General features: G+C 36.5%; 1 protein-coding gene across 2 annotated transcripts; it reads right to left on the bottom strand.

Annotated features, from left to right (window-relative positions):
• Positions 1-293: 293 nt before the first annotated feature.
• Positions 294-7,124, bottom strand: LOC113092857 (gastrula zinc finger protein XlCGF8.2DB-like). Of its 2 annotated transcripts, XM_026258627.1 has the most exons (3): positions 7,080-7,124; positions 6,324-6,566; positions 296-1,868 (listed from the first exon to the last, which is right to left on the bottom strand). In XM_026258627.1, the coding sequence occupies exons 2-3, from the start codon at positions 6,502-6,504 to the stop codon at positions 1,069-1,071; spliced, it is 981 nt and encodes a 326-aa protein (XP_026114412.1). In that variant the 5' UTR covers positions 6,505-6,566; positions 7,080-7,124; the 3' UTR covers positions 296-1,068. The 2 variants fall into 2 exon arrangements, with proteins under 2 accessions (XP_026114414.1, XP_026114412.1); XM_026258629.1 differs by lacking the exon at positions 7,080-7,124 and having other exon boundaries at positions 294-1,868; positions 6,324-7,073.
• Between the last annotated feature and the right edge of the window lie 13,302 nt (positions 7,125-20,426).

The following is a 20,426-nucleotide window of genomic DNA, read 5'->3' as shown; positions in this document are numbered from 1 at the left end:
TTAAACCGCATAAACACATTGCATTACACCAAATACACAAAATATTTTTAGCAACATCATATGATGCCAATGAGTTAGATTCCCAGATTGGGGAAAATGTAAAATATTTCACATAATTTACATAAATATTTACTATTCCAGATTCAATATAATATATAGGACTAGATCTACATTACTACTTTTGGAGTTTTTATACTGAGAACCAGTTTAACGGTTTACGTACATCTTTGCCCTTTATTGTTTTTCTAATTTTCATTTGAACATAAAAATATTTCCATGTTTTCCCTGATCATAAATTCAAAGTTGCCTGGTATTTCCAGGGTTTATTGGGTTTCCAATAGTAAAACTCTCCAGAGATCACAAAACTCAATTGAAATTAACTTGACTAAATAATAACCTAAAGAACACCTAAAATCAATGACATTTTGTTCAGTTTTATTACTATTTATTTATTTATTTATTTATAATATTGCATTTCACAGAAAGGTAGAAGTTTGGATAATGGATTTTGAGGAGTCAACGCATGAAATTCAGTGACACATTTACATAGTTGAAATTAGAGGGAATCTACCACAAACAATCAATATTTGCAACTACACCGAAGACGATGGACAGGTATGGCCACATATGCACAAAAGAAAATAAAAACCTTTTGGTTTATAAATTTAAGAATTAAAATAAGTAGTCATGAAGGTAGTGATCAGATGTAGCACGCATTCAAGCTGCGATGTGAACAGCCTTGATTTCACACAGCTTATTTTTTTAACTCTCTTTAACTAAGAGAGTCTGACAAACAGCGTCTTTCATATGTGTATCTATGTGAAAACGAAATAGCATTACACTTGTTTTGTAAAGCTAAAAATAGCCAGTCCCATAAAAATTTCTAATGGATAAAGTGGATAAGTGCATCTAATTTTACATTCAAAGGCATGTAAAAGGTTTCTCTCCAGTGTGAACTCAAGGTTTCCTTCTCTTGAGCAACTCTTTCCATAATGTGCACATGAAAGGTTTCTCCCCAAAGTGGATAATTATGTTCCTTAAGTTGTTTTGTTGTCCGTGAAACACCTTTCACACTAAATCACATATAAAATTGTTCTCTCTTGAATGAATCCTCATGTGATAATTAAGGCTTTCTTTATATCTGAAACCCATTCCACACTGATCACATGTGAATGGCTTCACTCCAGTGTGAATACTCATGTGGGAATGAAGTTGCTTTTTCTGTATGAAATTCTTTCCACATTGAACGCATTCAAATAGATTCTCTCCAGTGTGTATTTTCATATGAGTCTGAAGGTTTCCTTTTAATCCGAAACTCTTCCCACACTGTTTGCAGGTAAAAGGCTTTTCTCCGGTGTGAACTTTCATGTGGGCATTAAGGAGTTTTTTCAGTGTAAAGCTCTTTCCACACTGACAACATTCGAATGGCTTCTCTTCACTGTGAGTTCTCATGTGAATTTTAAGACCTCCATTTCGTATGAAACTCTTTCCACACAGTTCGCAGATGTAAGGTCTCTCACCAATGTGAATTCTCATGTGGGCATTGAGATTTTTTTTCTGTGTAAAACACTTTCCACACTGAGAGCATGTTATTGGCTCCTTCTCATTGTAATTTTCCATGTGGACTTCAAGGCTTTCTATTTGATTGAAAATTTGTCCACCCTCTTGGCAGGTGAAAGAGCTCTCTCCAGTATGGTAATTAAGGTTGCTAGTTGGTATTTTTTGAGCTTCTTTTCGTGAGGTAGTCTTTTCAGTCTGCAAGAAATTAATCAGTTTTTCTTCAGTCTTGAAGTCATGATGTTTCTCATTTTGTTCTTTCTCTTCAATTTCATTCAGTTCTTCACACTCTTCCTTCAGTGCCATCATGTCTTGAGGTGAAATAAGAGAAATACAAGTTAAAACCAGATTAACAGCACAAAGCAACAGACGTCCAAACATTTAGACTAGTGCTGACAATCAATTGCTATGCAGTGATGAAACTATGTTTTTAAACCATTGTCATAGGTTTCACGTGATATTCTTGGCTCAGACAATGTATAAATATGCATGCCCAGAAGCTGCCGCTGTATACCTTTTTTTTAGCCTTAACCACAAATCAGACAGGAGAAGATTAACTTTGTTAGACTTAAATGTGAAAAATGGTGTTCAGCGGTTGATAAAATACTTTGAGGCTTATTATTGTTCATTTCGTACTTAATGTAAATTTGAAAAGATTATCGGTTCACATGTTTGAACTCAATAATACAGTGATCTGTCACAACACTTTAAAGTGCCACAAAATTTATTTAATTTGTTTATTTGTCAAGTCAACCTTTATTTATATAGCGCTTTAAACAAAATACATTGCGTCAAAGCAACTGAACAACATTCATTAGGAAAACAGTGTGTCAATAATGCAAAATGATAGTTAAAGGCAGTTCATCATTGAATTCAGTGATGTCATCTCTGTTCAGTTTAAATAGTGTCTGTGCATTTTTCATGAACAATGTACTAAATACATTAATCCTATGAAAAGATGTTTTGTACCAGAGTTAGCAATTTAGTGTTTCAATTTATAATTTTTTTTATGACAAAATTTGAAAGCTGGGAGTCCTGAGACCTTGTTTCATGCCAGAAGCAACCTGCTGTGTCAGGACATTGTTAGTTTCCTCTTTACTCTGCAATGTACTTTTCACTGTGTGAGAAAAATATCTGTAGTGTAAGAGCGGCATTGTTTGTCGGAGATAGCAACAGTAACTTGCGGTTGTGTCTTTGCAAATGGTCAATTATAGCAATTATTTCTTTATAATTTAAATTATTTTTAGCATTTTAAAGACTTTACATAAAGTATACATTTTATATGTATAAACTATAAATTGAACTATATATTGAAATTGCATAAACTATAAATTGAATGATTAATCTTTATTCAAGCTATGACAAACTGCAACAGGTTTCATTTTAATGCTGCATTTCCATCCTGGTTTCATACAGTACGTTTACATGCAGCCAATAACCCGTTCAATATTAGCAATAACCCGGTCACGCATGGCCATGTAAACACCGGCAAAAACCCGGATATGCTCATATCGCGGTTTTTAAAAACCGGGATATTATACCTGGGGTACCCCTTTTCTAACCCGAATATTTGGTCTTGTAAACGCGTTTCGGCATATCCCCATCAATATGTGTGTTCTGCACATGTTCTATTCGCAAGGAATCTTGGTCTTTTGAGTCTTTGGATACAGGAAGAAGAATCGGAAATGACGCATATTGCGTATTACGTCCAGACGCTAACCGTGCGTCGCTGTTTACATCGGGATATTGGCGACTGATTACACATTCCATGTATACAGGAGTAACTCTCTCTGCTCACGCATGTAAACGGGTTATCCCGAATGTTTCAGAAACCCAAATAGTGACCTTAACCCGACCATAACCCGAATTTTAACAGCTTGTAAACGTAGTCATTGTTTCTATGACTAAGTATTAGTATGTAACGTTTACAAGCATAAAACATATTGTTTTACGTTTTAATTAATACTGAAATGTACAATTTGCAATTATTTTATACATTTTTCAAGTTTTATTCTGTGGTAGAAACAAGCTTCCATTTGCGAGAGTGTGTCTGCAAACAGCAAAAGGGTGTAAGGTAAACATGAAAGGAAAGCCCTTACATTGGACGCTTGGATGTGTTTTATTTAAAAGACTACTAATCTTGTGCACGCATTCATTAAGAATACTCCAAACTCACTAACATCAAAACTATATCAGAACAAATTCATGCAAGTACAAATGTGTTGTGACTTTGGATATCTCCTGGGCATACAATGATGAAATCATGCACGCAATCATTAGTAAATGAGAACCTATAAGCAGGCTTGGGAGGGTTACTTTAAAAATGTATTCCATTACAGTTACTAATTACTTCATAAAAAAAGTATTCAGTAATGTAACTGATTACTTTTGGATTACTTCTGGATTACTTCAAGGTCAAATATTATTTTTTAAAAACAACATTTATTAATTAAGAATTTCACAGCCCTGAATTATATGTAAAGGACTACACAGACATCTAGTGTATGGTATTGGTATTACAGATTATTTTGTTTTATTTTGAAGAAAATATAAGAAATAATTTTAAGGAAATGTTTCTTCAACAGGAAAATAGAGAATACAAATTCATTTTTTTTCCAAGCAAATATAATAAGAACACAATTTTTTGACAATGGAAAATGTTTCTTCAAAAGAGAGAATACAAATATTTTATTTTTTTATTTTTGCAAATATAAAACTAATTTTTAATGCTTCTTTAGGTTTGATGTCGAATCCTTCGATGAAGAAAGTGTTTTTTTGCTGGAAGGCACAGTTTGCACTGTTCAACGTTGTTTGCAATTTCTTCTTTTTAAACAAAATAGCAGCGGAATTTCCATGAAATGAATGCATTTTTGCAGCAGTGATTCAATCTGTGTCTGAGGAGATTGTAGACAGCTGTTATTTGCGCACGCACCAGCGGGTGGCACACGTGACTCGCGGGAGTAATTAATCAAGCTGTGCTTAATATTGTGTTACTATGCCAAAATACAGATTTATTTAGTTTTAAATGAAACCATTGTAATCCTGAAAGTATTCCCCCTTTTTTCAAAATGTAACTATAATCTGATTACTACGTTTTTTGACGTAACTGTAACGGATTACAGTTACTGGATTTTTGCATCCTGATTACGTAACGCCGTTACATGTATTCCGTTACTCCCCAACCCTGCCTATAAGTTTATACAATTAATGGCACCATTTCATGTTTATTATTATACTTATTATGACTCTACAGGAGGTTACAAAAGCAGTTTATTTCTTTGTTTTAACCATGATTTGTATTTATTGTTTTCAAACCATTGTTGACTGAAGCGCCAACCTCCTGGCATGATTTTATCTCCTGCTCTGTTCCATCAGAGGACGCCCAACAATCACAACTGATGTGGTCCAGAACAGTCTTGATGGCTGACAGTGTTAATCATGTTTCTGAGGCATTTGCATCTGTCAAAATTTTACGTTAACCCCCTTTTGCAGTGACTTTCTTCGTGCAGCTTCTGCACACAAGGTGACCATCCTCGATTAAATTGCCCTCACGACTTTTGTAAAAGCCAAAATATGACCAGACCTCCAATTTGGTCCTCTTAGATGGCTTAAATATTCTCCTGAGTGCCTTCTACCATATCATCTCGTGTAAAAAACAAAATTGCATGTTCTCCTGGGTCAGATCAGATTTACCAGAAGATTTCAAAATCACAATAATCAAACACGGTTTTTAATGATAATTAAACTTTAAGTAATAATACTAACAGTCACAACATTTTATTGTGATTTATCATACAATTAGTAACCATTACATACCCAATTACGAAACCAATGCAACCCAAATTCTTCAAACTTTGCAAACACTACATTAAAATTCAAGCACCTGCATGAACCCTGATTCTTTGACTGATCCCTGAACCAAGCTAAAATGGGTTTTGACGAACTTTAGGATGATTGTCCTGCAGGAAGGTCCATTGATCATCAAGCTTCAGTTTCTTTAACAAAGGGATCACAATCTTTGCCAAAATGGCCTGACACCTCAAAGAATCCATGACGAACTTCAAACAGTCAAGATTTTCACTTCCTGCAACAGCAAAGCACCCCCATATAACATCACAGGTCTGTCTGCCCCAAAATGTGCAGAATGCAGAAATGTTAATTCAATTGTTTATAATCTCAAGGTATCATTATGCTCTATTGGGTGGTTGCTCTGCACGCTTAAAGGGGTAATATGGTGTTGCTAAAAATAACATTATTTTGTGTATTTGGTGTAATGGACTGTTTTTATGCAGTTTAAGGTTTAAAAAACACATTATTATCCACATACTGTACAATATTGTTTCTCCTCTATGCCCTGCCTTTCTGAAACTTTTGTTTTTGACAAGGATCATCGGTCTGGAAAGCAGAGTGTGCTCTGATTGGCCAGCTATTCAGTGTGTTGTGATTGGCAGAATGCCTAATGCTGACAAAGAACAGGGGACGCGGTTTGCATTCAGTGGATACTCTCCAAAATGGCGCTAGGGTGATGCGGAGGAGACAAATTGTTAAATAAAAAAATATTTTGTTTTTATTTAATTCATTTTTCTTTTGCATACAATAAGTATTCTCGTAACCTTGTTACCTTTCTTTTATCCGCCCGGCTCCCAGCCGCTGCACACAGAACTGCTTTGTTTAGGCTATCTCTGTATTATTTTTATATCTCTCTAAATATGGATGCTTTAATAAGGATCAAATGAGTGAGTTCAGCTTTGAGAATGAAAACCAACCTGTTTGTTTCTCAGTATCTTCTTGTTTGACTCCGAATGTTTCCTCAATCTTCAGGTCTTCTTTTTCTCCTTTATTAAACACAGTCTTTGTTTGTTCCTCAGTATCTTCATGTTTGACTCTGAATTCTTCACCAATCTTCAGGTCTTCACTCTCTTCTTTAATAAACTCCATCCTTATCATAGTGTTCCACGTCAAAACTCATTCACTTCAGCACGAGTTTTTCTGTGTTTTGACATCTTTTCCTGTTTAAGATCGGAATAATTAAGAAAAATAAAAATAAATCCTAACTGAATCTCTGGGTGTGTCTCAATCAGCTCCCTAGTTCATTAGTCAGCACACTGGTGAGGGAGTCAATCAAGTGGCCTTACATCACCAGATAAGACAAACAAGAAACAAAACTAATTGTATTTAAATAATGGTATTTTCTGATTTGTATATGATATTTAATAGATTCCACTCAAACGAAAACATTTGCATTGGTTTGTAATGTTTGTTGTTCTTGTTGCTGTTTTGAGCAGCAGGTGTCGCGTGCGCGCGATGATTCGAGTGATTTCAAGAAGCAAATGACTCCCGAGTTGACTCGAAGTTTGATGAACAGTTTCATAATAGAGGGTGCCAAATAAGACCGCTCCTGATACTCATACAAAATATATTTTATTAATTACAGTAGATAAAGCAGTGCTGCATTGTGCAGTAATTTATTTCGAAACGAGTTATCTTTATTTAAACACTTTTAAACGATTAAAAGCACATACCTATCTTCTGTCGAGTAACCGACGCTGGAGCACGGTGCAGCCTTATGACGTCATAACGCTATTCAAAATAAAAGTCTTTTACGCATAGAATTTTAAATTAGAAAACAAATATTGTAGCCTACAATATAGGATTAATTTAAGGATGAATTTCAAAATACAGTTGAGATTAGTTTCATATTTAGTCTTATATCTGAATATAAACCAATGAGAAGTGCTTTCATGATTAACCATGAACATTTGTGATATTCTCAATCAAGCGTAATATTTCAACATCTTGGTATTCAAATTACAGAATTGGAATGAATCTGAAGATCAAAATTAAATTTGAGGTTGCAGAGTGATTAAACCACTTAATTTATTAACTGAAACTTACATTTTATGTCAAAGTGTTCATCTTAATCCATCTCAGTTTCTCCCTGGGAACGTAAAGGCAATAAATCAATTTTCATCATTATTTAGTTAAAGGGGATTTAATTAAAGGGCCACGACTGTAAAGGATTACATTGATGGTTGGTTTGAAACAGCTGATTTGTCTGAAAATAAATGTTTAATTAAAACTGTTAAAATAATTTCTTCTAAATGTGATTTAAATGTGATTTACATTTCCCCAGGTTACCTGTATTAACATTGTCTGTCTAATTTCTGCTGAAATGTAATTATAATATTAGCAAATTCTTAGATTTAAATGAGTGGAAGTATTGATTTACCAACATAATCTTCCCCATATCAGCCATCTAACAGATACAATACACTGAAAACTAACAGATTTGTCTTCTGTAAAGATTGGATGAAAGCATAATATGGCCTGTGATTGATCATAGTGATTTCAGTGGCAATGCTTTTTTATAGGAGCAATTTTGCTTAAAATATGGTTTCTTCTATTGGCAAAATTATGACAACATTAGTTGTTACTCCTCATTTATCCTTATTAAGCGTGCACAGTTCAGTGAATAAACAAAAGATGCAATAACCAGTTTATTAAAAACGTTAACTCTAGAAATATGTCTATCAGAAAAAAAATAAACAAACAAAAACAATTTAATTACTTATTTTAGTGAAATTTCTGATGAGTTAAGTGAAAGGTTGGGAAATAACTTGGTTATGTATTTGAGTTACTGTATTTCATTACAGTTACATTGGACAGTTTTAATTTATTTGCTCTCAAAACAATTAACACAGCCATCTAAACACGCTTATCCTAACCAAACAGTACAACTTCACTGCTAAATTGAGCACTGCATTTGTTTTTCTTGTAATGCATTTATTAAGTAAATACTAACATAAAAACTATAGGTGTGTAATGTATTGATTATAAAACCTATTTAGCTATAGATGCACAAGTAGACTAATGAAAATTCATGTTTTTTTTTAAAGTTCTTTAACAGGGATATATATAAATGCTGTTAGCATTCCTTTGACTCCCATTCATTTTGGCGTTACTTTGACAGCAAATAACTTTACACCTGAGGTGTTTAAAGACTCCTTTTGTCCATTATTTCTAAAGAAACACAAAAATGTATAAAAGGCCCCATTACCTTGTAACTTATGTTGTGGCCCCGTAGAAGCAGTTTTTGTAAAAATAGGCTAACGATTGCATCATAACCTACAACTCTCTGTCACACAGAAGAGAAATTACCATATGGACAGGAGAAGAAGCTCGCAGGCAATCTTTTACTGTCTATGAGGCTATTGGGGGGACATGGAGGCAAAAAGTCAAGGGAGAAACCCACAGAGAGTTAACGGGACAAAATTATTCAACAACATCTGTAAGATTTGGTGGGTGATTCAGATTTCTCTTGGCACAGCAATTAGAAGACTTACAATTGTCAGACAGGTTGCTCACGTGACATCTACGTCATCAAGCTCAGTTTGAGTTTTTCGCAGTACAATCGATCCCCAGGAAGTGACGTCACTTGTCTCCGTTAAATCCAATGGGGTCGCTGTGTCCATTTGTTTTACTGTCTATGTATAATACATATATATATTTTTTTTAATGGTCAGTTCCATTCCTCAATTCTGATTGGTCAGCAGCTGTGTTTTATTCAGGATACAGCATAGCTATGATCGCTTCACCCAACGCTTCTGTGTATCACTGAGCAACACCCTTAACAACGTAAACAATAATATAGTGTCATAACTGTTCCATGTACTATGTATTTCAGTAAAATTAACTATTAGTTATTTATACACAGATGGATCGTCCATTTGAGGTCGGAGAGCGCCAGGGTGTTTTCTTTGAGGTGCTCGTGCATCGCAGTTGTGCTGCCCTGGTACGCCATTTCTGTTTTGCAAATGGAACAAATGACAATTTTATTGGGCCTCTGTTTAAAGTATTCCCATACTTTTGATAATCACGGTCTAGCCTTTTGTGATACACTGGAACTTTCTCCATTCCCAGGAGCAGAAGCCGCCATTACGCAAGATGAATGTAAACGGTGTAATGCGTCGATGCATTTTGCGCAAGTCGAGGTATTTTTGTAGTCGATGTACTCGATGACGTCGACGCGTCGTTGCAGCACCAGATTAGAAATTTTCCAGACTTTTCATTTTCCATCGGTCTCAGTACATGATGTAACTACTAAAGAGTCACGTTTTAAATAGGAAAAATTTTGAAACTTTTTGGTCATTTTTGAGCGAGATGCTAATGGTCTAATAAGATTCAGTGATAAACTAGGTTAGAAGTGCTACCGGCAGATCCGGAGATCAGCTGAATGGATTCAAAAATGGTAAAACTTAAATGTTTAACTCTAGGGGAGTTGGAGCCTATTTAAAAAAAAAAAAAAAAGAGGAGTGTTCCTTTAACAAAGAGACATGCAAAATATGCAGAGCAGGGGGGTGCGAGGACCGGAATTGAGAATCGCTGGTATTATTATCATAATCAGTAATTATGTCCCCACTGGATGCAACAAATTCCTTGTTCATAATGGGTTTTTATGTTTTTGTCTCTGCGCTCTGGGACACATGGCATCTGTAATGATGAGACAGAGACGTTCGGATCCATGTGCAGAACTTTAATGATGAGAATGGTCAGACAGGCAATGATCAGTAACGGCGTCAGGTATGTAGGGATAATCAGAATCGATAACAGGAACAAGCAGATGTCGGGGGCAGGCAGCAGAGAATCAGAGTCGGTATAAACAATCCAAAGGTCAGGTACAGAAGGAAAACACAAGGAAAATCTTCGGAAATGTCAGACTGGCTAAACAAGACTTTGCAGTGAGTGAGAGTGAGTGTGCTGCTTATATGTGTGTGTAAATGAGGTGCAGGTGTGGCAAGGAAATTGGCTGATGAATAAGGTGCAGGTGTGGCAGGGTGATTGTGATGCAGTGACTTATGGGTAATGTAGTTTGGGTGTGGTGCAACAGTATGAGAGGTGCTAGTGTCCAAGTGACATCTGGTGGTTGATGGGTGGAATGGTCCTGAGTGGAGTGCCCTCTACCGAAGCTCATGGGCACTCCACCTAATGATCGTGACAGCATCACCGTATGGTGAGGGGTGTAACATTTCCATCACACGCTTGAGATATTCAGCGAATCACAACAAACTGGATAGCTGGCTAATCAGCACACACCTCACTTTTCATGAACCCTTTAATAAATTAATATTTCACACTGTGAAACAGTGTTTTATGTTATTTTGGAATTTATCTCCGTTATTTTTGGGCCTATGTAACAAACAGCAGATAGTTTAGGACAGATTTACTGCAGAATCTCAAGTGAAATCTTTGTTTTTCATTTAAAAAAATTTATGAGCACTGTATTGCTGCAACAGTTCAGTTCAGTATTTTGAATAACATCTTTCAGTAGTTCACTACTCATTATGTTGAGGTTCTGAGATTTAATCTTCAGCAGCAACATCAAATTAACAGAGATGCTGATGACAATTTGTCTGAACCACATAAACGGCAATGTTTTTGATGAACTCCTACACCAGATCAGCAGTGAAAGGATGCTTGAGCGCTATTGTGAAGATGAACTTGAATACATTGGATCTGTACAAATTCAAACAGCAACATGGTGTGCATTTTCAGTACATGCCTTTCAAGGTTCTTCTGAGTAAGATTGCTCAAAATTATGATGTGTGGGCAATGCTTAACCAACAGAAAACACCAGAAGATCAGGATGTTATATGGAAGAATTCACTGATGGAGACCATTTCAAAAGCTACATTTCTACATCGATTTATGTGAGATTGTTTACACTTCCGGTTCTAAAAAGGGAAAACATAAACAGTATATTTTAAACTTTGAAAAAATTAAGAAATATACATCAAAACTTGAGAATATTTACCTTTCATCTCTAATTACTCTAATCAAGAAATGCTTCCCACATTTAGGTGGCTTGATAAAAGGAATATAAAAAGTCATCACTAATCTTCATTTGCCCACCTTTTTATTTCTTTCACTATTTCATTGTGAAATGTTAATTTTATGTCTTCAGATCAGCTGCAGTTGCAATAGAAGACTAACTGAAATCAGATCAGAGAGATGAGCAAAGGAGAGAGTGGTAAGTTTTAATCACAAATCAGTGAATTTCAAAGGTTTGATTCTGCTGACATTTCCTATGCTAATTTAGGATTGAGCACTTCCGTTGCTATATAGTGGTGACAGAAAAGAGGGTAAAATCAGACGCTAATGTTATGCATGATGAGGATTTAGTCCAAGCTTTGAAAGGTAAACTGAGAACAATCAAAGAAATTCCAATGCATATCTATGCAAATTATAATACCATTCAAACCCATTGATTAATTAATACATTTTTCCTTTCACAGACCCTGTGTTGAGGAAGATTTCAATTACCAGAGTCTCTGAATTGCATGCACTCAAATGTGGAAAATGTTGAAGTTGAAGTTGGAAAAGTTGAAGTTGAACTAGAAAAGTGATCCTCAACTTGATGAAACTGGTGGCATTTCAGATCTTCTGTTTATTTGTTTGCTTCAGCCATTTGTAGGCTTGAGTTTGTAAAAATGCACTTTATTTACTGCTTTGTTAATGACTGTGTATCTGTGCAGAAAATTGCATTATGTATTGTAACATGATAGAATATTAATTATGATTTTTTTTATTGCAGAATGTCCTTATATCATGCAGAAAGACAGTCTGTGTTGCATATTAGTGTGTGTATATGTATATATATATATATATATATATATATATATATATATATATATATATATATATATATATATATATATATATATATATATATATATATATATATATATATATATATATATGTGTGTGTGTGTGTGTGTGTGTGTGTGTGTGTGTATAGTTTATATATGTCTGCTATAATGATTTAAAAATAAAGTTGATTGTTCTCCAGGCTGCAGCAGTATCGGAAAATACTTGCATCAGACAATTTTACACCCTGTTGTTCCTTTAATAATTGTGAATTAATTCTTTTGTTCTTGCATCGAAATGTATCACAGATTCATTTAAACTGTCTCTTAGCAGATACTGGCCTCCACTTTACATAGCCTTCAACAGATAGCTTAACTAGTGACCAGAGTCAAGGAGGGTATTAAATCCAGTCCGGCAGATCAGAAATTAGTCTCTGTAACGGTTGACATATGGTCAGATCGCACATTCTGGTCTTACCTTACCTTCTTGCCTGCAGAACATTCAATGGGTTGAAAACATTGTAGCATATTTAATGAAATATTGGAAGAATACAATATAAGTGATAAGGTCGAACGTATTATCACAGATAACACATCTATCATGAAAAAAGCTTTTAAAGTTATGATGGCAGACTACTCCGATGATTTGAGGAGGACATAGTTGGTGAACTGTTGGATAGGAACTTTCCCCTAGGTTCCCGGCAACAGCTATCCTGTTTTGCTCACAGTCTTAAACCAGTAGGGGGTGATGGATTGAAAGAGGTAAAGAGTATTTCTTAAGCAATCTCCAAAGTGACAAAGCTTACAGCTCTACTAGAAAGCAATAGTTTGAGGTAGTCTTTGGTTATGGCAGAATCATTCCAGTGCCTAATTGTGACGAGTGGGGCGGGGCCGAGGGCCGTGGGAACGAGGAGCGAGGCCGGTGGAGTGATTGGAGATGAGCGACACCTGCTCGACCCACCGGTCTCGAGTCCCAGGCACCGCGGAGGAGATCACCCAGCTGGTGGAGGGCCGAGCAGCAGTGCGTCTGGGAACTGGATTTTTTTTTTCTCTCTCCCCTCTCTCGTCTCTGTCGCTCCTCCTTCCATCTCCTTGCGATGGGCGGTATGTGACAAGTGGGGCGGGTCCGAGGGATGTGGGAACGAGGAGTGAGGCCGGTGAAGTGATTGGAGATGAGCGACACCTGCGCGACCCACGGGTCTCGAGTCCCACTGAGGAGATGGAAGGATATAAAACTGGAGCGACGACAGTGAAGGCCGAGAGAGGACCAGGCCTGGGCTTTTAGTTGTGTTTGGTTTTTATTTGTGCGCATCAGTCGTCAGTGAGGGGCTGATGCGCTGTTTTGTGTTTATTTTTGATTATTAAAGTTTCAGTTTGATTGTCTGCCGGTTCCCGCCTCCTTCTTCCGGATGAATATGAAGGTCTTATCATTACACTAATGTAACATGGTGGCATTCCACCTTCAAGCAAATACAGGTGTCACATAGCTAGATCATACCACCTTGAGAGAGATGTGCTGGATGATTCTATAATTGGATATACACTTGGCATTTCAGAAAGTTAAGGAGGAAAAAACTTCTCACTAACAGAAATTATTTTCAGTATATTATTAAAAACATATTCCATTTTAATAATTCAGCACTTGCTTATCAAAAGTTCTTTTTTTTTTTTACTTTTAATGAAAAACAAATGTTATTATGGTATTTTTGTCAACTTCTGTTACGGACTTCTGTATGTTTTTTGTTGCACCAGATAATGTTTATACTTCCTACGGTTGCTACTGATTTTGTATTTGCTATGTTTTTGAAGATGTTGAATGACTGGCACTAGTCCTTATAATAATATAAATACTGGAGTGAATATTTCATTTGTTAGTGGGAATTTAAGAGCAATGGGGCACCCGATTAATACACATTTGAAGTCATTGTCAGCTGACACTGTTTTTCTTCAGCAGTGGGGTACAAGGACCGGAATTGAGAACCACTGGAATTATCAACATAATCTGTAATCTCACAATGGTACTTTATTAACACATCCTAAAGAAATGAATAATTGTTTTGCTTAATTTTTGAAGCATCATTATTCTTCCAGCTGTATAGCTGTATTATTCTTCGAGCTGAACTCTACAGGGCATCAATTTCTTGATTCTGTGGATTTTCCAAACTTAATGAATGTGCCAGAGAGGAATTAGAGGAACCATTTACTCTCTGTGAAATTTAGGAGGCATTTAACTTCTTCTCTAATGGGAAAGCCACAGGCCCTGACAGGTTTGGTTTGGAATTCTGTAAGGCTAATGCAAATGCAATTGCTCCTTTTTTGCTTAGAATGTTAAATCATTTGATTGAGAAAAAAAAAAAAGAAGAAATTCCCGGCACATTTATGCCTTCTGAAGAAAAAAAGATACAGAGCCCTCTAGCTACAGGCCAGCAAGACTTCTCAATTGCGATCAAAAAGTGTTTACCAAAATATTGTGGCCTTGTTAATTCATACAGATCAAATTGCCTTTGTCCAAGGAAGATTTTCTTTTTTTTAATTCATGTCATCTACTAAAAATGTTGTTATAGTCAGTGTTAAAGCTGCAGTAGGTAACTTTTGTAAATATATATTTTTTTACATATTTGTTAAACCTGTCATTATGTCCTGACAGTAGAATATGAGACAGATAATCTGTGAAAAAAAATCAAGCTCCTCCCAGTGGTCCTATTGCCATTTGCAGTTACATTTATAATTACATTTGCAGTTACAATTATATGAATGTTTCTACATTTTGAACACAAAAAAAGTTACGGACCGCAGCTCTGATTGGTTGATTTCTTACCGGGAGTGGTCCGTAACTTTTTTTGTTTTCAAAATGTAGAAACATTTATATAATAAGTGAGTACACCATGAATCCATTTTCCAAACCGTGTTTTTAGCTTGTCCTGAATCACTAGGGTGCACCTATAATAAGTGTTTATATTCGGACTATTTTAGATTGCTTCGGGGGTACCACGGTGGAGTAACCCAGTACCTTGTGATTCTTCATAGACATAAACAGAGAGAAGTAGTTCCGGCTACAATGTTCTTCCACAAGACGCAAGCAGTTATGTTTATTAACCGCTAGAGCGTCAAAAGTTACCTACTGCAGCTTTAAGGTCATTGAGTCCGAAATTTTAGCATGCTTTTTATCATATTCGTGAGCCAAAAAAATTACAGTGTGATGCGAATTAATGAATGTGTTATGAAAAAAAAACGTAAACCAATTAAAAATGTAATATTTTAACATATAATTATGGTTGTGATATAATAATTTTTGTAGTATTTTTGATACAATAATATTTGTATATGCAGTTGTAGATATCTAAGCACTGGCGATGTATTCACCACCATTGCCAGCAGTTTTGGGTTGGGCATCAGTACTGTTGGGATGACTGTGAGGGAGACCTGTGACCAAATCTGGCTGAAGCTCAAAGACATTTAAAAGCCAACTCCAACATCTGGAAACACATGGCAAGGAGGTTTAGGGTGCTTTCACATCTCTAGTTCGGTTCATTTGGTCAGAACCAAGGGCAAACAATTATACATTGTAGCATTTTTCAGCTTTTTTGGTTCCTTTTCACACCACACTGATTGCTTTGGTCCGGAACCAGTTGAAACGAACCTCCTACCAAGGAAGTATCCTTGACATTGAGAAACGCCCATGGAGTCCTTATTTTTTGTCACCTGGTTTCCTTGTGGTCCCTCTAGTTTCCTGTTTGTTTGTTTCTGGTCTGATTTTTGGTTATGACCCCCTGCTTATTTTGATTCTGATTTTTTGATTACCCAATAAACACTCACTGCTCTTGGATCCCTTGTGTCCTGTGTTCCGATCGTTACAATAGTACATCCTTACATATAATGTATTTTTCACCACTACATGTTCAAACAGCCTAACATTACCCAATGTACATTTTACATGTGAAATGAAGACAAAGATACACCAAAAGTGTAATATGCACAGTTTAATATTATATTACCTTAGCTCCCGATGGTGTTTGGCTCTCCAGTGTTTGTTCGATTTTCCGGTTTTGTGTTTATTAAACAAGGCATTGTTTTTTCTGTGTCTTGCTATTGTCTCTGTGTACTGGAAGCTTATGTTACAACAACAAATTTCTTGTATGCACAAGCATACTGGGCAATTCAGACTGGATTCTGAATTGGATTCTGATATATGAAACTAACCATTACAATGTATATAAAGGCATAATCCTTGAGTAACTGATTATATGAATAACATAAGACAGTAATATGAGTACAATGGAAAAAAAACTACCAACTAAAAATAAACACTTCCTACTATTAGTACTATTGAAAACACTTGTTTCAGCAACTTTGCCCAACTACCCAGTAGCCAGAAATGGCATAGTCAATACCCAGATGATTTGCTCCTCTGTTTGGCCATTGTCGAATTTCCCACACTCGTCTCTTGAAACTGCAATTAGTAGAATGTAGATAGGAGTACAATTAATCTTTCTGTTTGTAACATTGATTTAAACTGTTTGTTAAAAGTGCTTTATACCTGATGCCAGCAAAAGGTCTTTGGCCAGATTTCCCCTGTAGTGGCACATCATGGCCTCGCTGGGTGTTATATTAATATTGTCAGGAATCTTGGGGAATTCTTCCACCACCTGTTTGCCCATCTAGAAGGACAGTAGTCAAAAGGAACAGACACTGTGTCATATGGGCAAAGGTCAGGACAGTGTTTGAGCATGTCTCTGCGGCTTGTTTCTTTTCATCTGTACCCTTTTGAGAGTCGAGGATGAAAATGGTGTTCCTCTGAGCATGTAGGTACTAATTTGGAGTAAAAGAAACAGTCAATTCTAACAAAGTTTCCTGGAACCACCAACCATTTCTATATGGCCATGTCCATGATTACAGTATATGTAATAGTGTAACATTTCTATTTGTACTTACCACCAACCTCCAGTGGTTCGCATTTGACATTTACGAAAGTGACGAGTCCATCGTATTGCTCAAAGTTGACCTATTTATCAGAAATGTACATGATCATGTCTGCGTACTGTACATATAAAAAGTAAGCGATCCAAAAATTGGCTCTCACTTTTCGCAATCTTTGCCGTGCCATCTGCTCCCTTCTGCCATTTAAAATGGCATGTGTGGTGTAATAGTCCAGCTGGTAGAGATTTGCTCCCGTCATATGAAGTACAGCTCTTAAATAGCACTCATTAGTCTAAAAAAGGATACAGCATTTCAGTTGGAATCAAATTACTTGCATTATTACATTTGGGGAGAGTATGTTGGTATCATGTTCTGAAATATGATTATAATTCTACAATAATGCATTTTGTTTTCTGTGTACACATGTGTACCTCTCCATTTAACCAGTCATGTGGCCTCAGTGATTAGAATTCCCTGTGATGTAACGTTATCTCCTGATTCTGCCTAGGAGACTTCACAATGGCTATAACCAGCTCTGTAGCTGGCTTCTTCCATAGCATGTCGACCTATAAAGACATAAAGTACATACAGTAAATAACAGCATACCTGAATATATGCATGAAACATTTTTCTACACAGGGTACCTTTGCAGAAGTCTGACTTGTGTGCAAAATGGCTTTTTTCTTGCTCATGTGTCACATTAAGCCTTCTTTTTTGGGGAGCAGGTATTTTTGGAGGAACAGAATAGAATTTAGATTTAGTGTGTGGGAAACGTTCTTCCTTCTTCATCCAGGTTTATTGAGACTGTTCCAAGTTCACAGGTGTCTGAGGTGTCTCAAGTTGGAGCAACGGCTTTTGAGGAAGGATTTTTCTTCATCCAAGTTTCTTGAGACTGATTAAGGTTCACAGTTGGCTCAGGTGAATCAGATTAGAGAACTTTCAGGAAGGTTTGTCTTGTTTTTTCTTTCTGCATTATGGAATGTTTGACAATCCCAAACCACCTTTCGACGTGACAATTGGTATCTCTTGTTTTTGACTGTTTCTTTGTTGTCACCAATTCCTGTGTATGGGTTGTCCTCTTTTTACCATCCATGTCTCATCAACTGCCACTTGTTCCTTCACCTCTTGCATGACCTGCTGAAAATAAGCAGAGAATGGTGATCTGCCAATGATGATGTTTGCATGTGTTCTGTCTTCACTTTCACACATTTCCCATCATTTACATTGTTCCAATGTTTCGTCTTTGGATCTGGAGATTACACTCTCCAAAACACACAGACTTTCTCTGACAAGCTTTGTGTTTTGTGGGGTTGTGAGAAGGGCACATAATGCACGGAACACAATTCACAACACAATTTTGGAGTCTTGCGAAGGCAAATGTGGCAAAGTCTCTCAGTCCTTTGTCATCCATTTGACAGCCTTCAAAATGTGCGCAGAGCAAATGTGGAGGACAGTATATGACTTAATTTCCATCCATGATTTTTTCTCTGTCTCATATGCATATTACTCATACAGTATTGTTCAAAATAATAGCAGTACAATGTGACTAACCAGAATAATCAAGGTTTTTAGTATATTTTTTATTGCTACGTGGCAAACAAGTTACCAGTAGGTTCAGTAGATTTTCAGAAAACAAACAAGACCCAGCATTCATGATATGCACGCTCTTAAGGCTGTGCAATTGGGCAATTAGTTGAAAGGGGTGTGTTCAAAAAAATAGCAGTGTCTACCTTTGACTGTACAAACTCAAAACTATTTTGTACAAACATTTTTTTTTCTGGGATTTAGCAATCCTGTGAATCACTAAACTAATATTTAGTTGTATGACCACAGTTTTTTAAAACTGCTTGACATCTGTGTGGCATGGAGTCAACCAACTTGTGGCACCTCTCAGCTGTTATTCCACTCCATGATTCTTTAACAACATTCCACAATTCATTCACATTTCTTGGTTTTGCTTCAGAAACAGCATTTTTGATATCACCCCACAAGTTCTCAATTGGATTAAGGTCTGGAGATTGGGCTGGCCACTCCATAACATTAATTTTGTTGGTTTGGAACCAAGACTTTGCCCGTTTACTAGTGTGTTTTGGGTCATTGTCTTGTTGAAACAACCATTTCAAGGGCATGTCCTCTTCAGCATAGGGCAACATGACCTCTTCAAGTATTTTAACATATGCAAACTGATCCATGATCCCTGGTATGCGATAAATAGGCCCAACACCATAGTAGGAGAAACATGCCCATATCATGATGCTTGCACCTCCATGCTTCACTGTCTTCACTGTGTACTGTGGCTTGAATTCAGAGTTTGGGGGTCGTCTCACAAACTGCCTGTGGCCCTTGGACCCAAAAAGAACAATTTTACTCTCATCAGTCCACAAAATGTTCCTCCATTTCTCTTTAGGCCAGTTGATGTGTTCTTTGGCAAATTGTAACCTCTTCTGCACATGCCTTTTTTTTAACAGAGGGACTTTGCGGGGGATTCTTGAAAATAGATTAGCTTCACACAGACGTCTTCTAACTGTCACAGTACTTACAGGTAACTCCAGACTGTCTTTGATCATCCTGGAGGTGATCATTGGCTGAGCCTTTGCCATTCTGGTTATTCTTCTATCCATTTTGATGGTTGTCTTCCGTTTTCTTCCACGTCTCTCTGGTTTTGCTCTCCATTTTAAGGCATTGGAGATCATTTTAGCTGAACAGCCTATCATTTTTTGCACCTCTTTATAGGTTTTCCCCTCTCTAATCAACTTTTTAATCAAAGTACGCTGTTCTTCTGAACAATGTCTTGAACGACCCATTTTCCTCAGCTTTCAAATGCATGTTCAACAAGTGTTGGCTTCATCCTTAAATAGGGGCCACCTGATTCACACCTGTTTCTTCACAAAATTGATGACCTCAGTGATTGAATGCCACACTGCTATTTTTTTGAACACACCCCTTTCAACTAATTCAACTAATTGCCCAATTGCACAGCCTTAAGAGCGTGCATATCATGAATGCTGGGTCTCATTTGTTTTCTGAGAATCTACTGAACCTACTGGTAACTTGTTTGCCACGTAGCAATAAAAAAATATACGAAAAACCTTGATTATTCTGGTTAGTCACATTGTACTGCTATTATTTTGAACAATACTGTATGCTCTGTCAAGGTAAGAGCTGATGTGCTCTTTGTTGAAAGCAAGCATCACACTTTGTATTAATGCCCAGCTGTAATCAGTCTCGACCTGGTGAATCTTTATTTGTGTGTATTTTGACAAATGTAATGTAAATTGCATGAGCCAAAATGTGATTGGTGGTAATGAA

The sequence above is a fragment of the Carassius auratus genome, unplaced genomic scaffold (assembly GCF_003368295.1).
Source record: "Carassius auratus strain Wakin unplaced genomic scaffold, ASM336829v1 scaf_tig00214720, whole genome shotgun sequence".
Taxonomy (NCBI): domain Eukaryota; kingdom Metazoa; phylum Chordata; class Actinopteri; order Cypriniformes; family Cyprinidae; genus Carassius; species Carassius auratus.
Note: the sequence above shows the minus strand (reverse complement) of the source record. Positions and strands in the feature narration are given on the sequence as shown.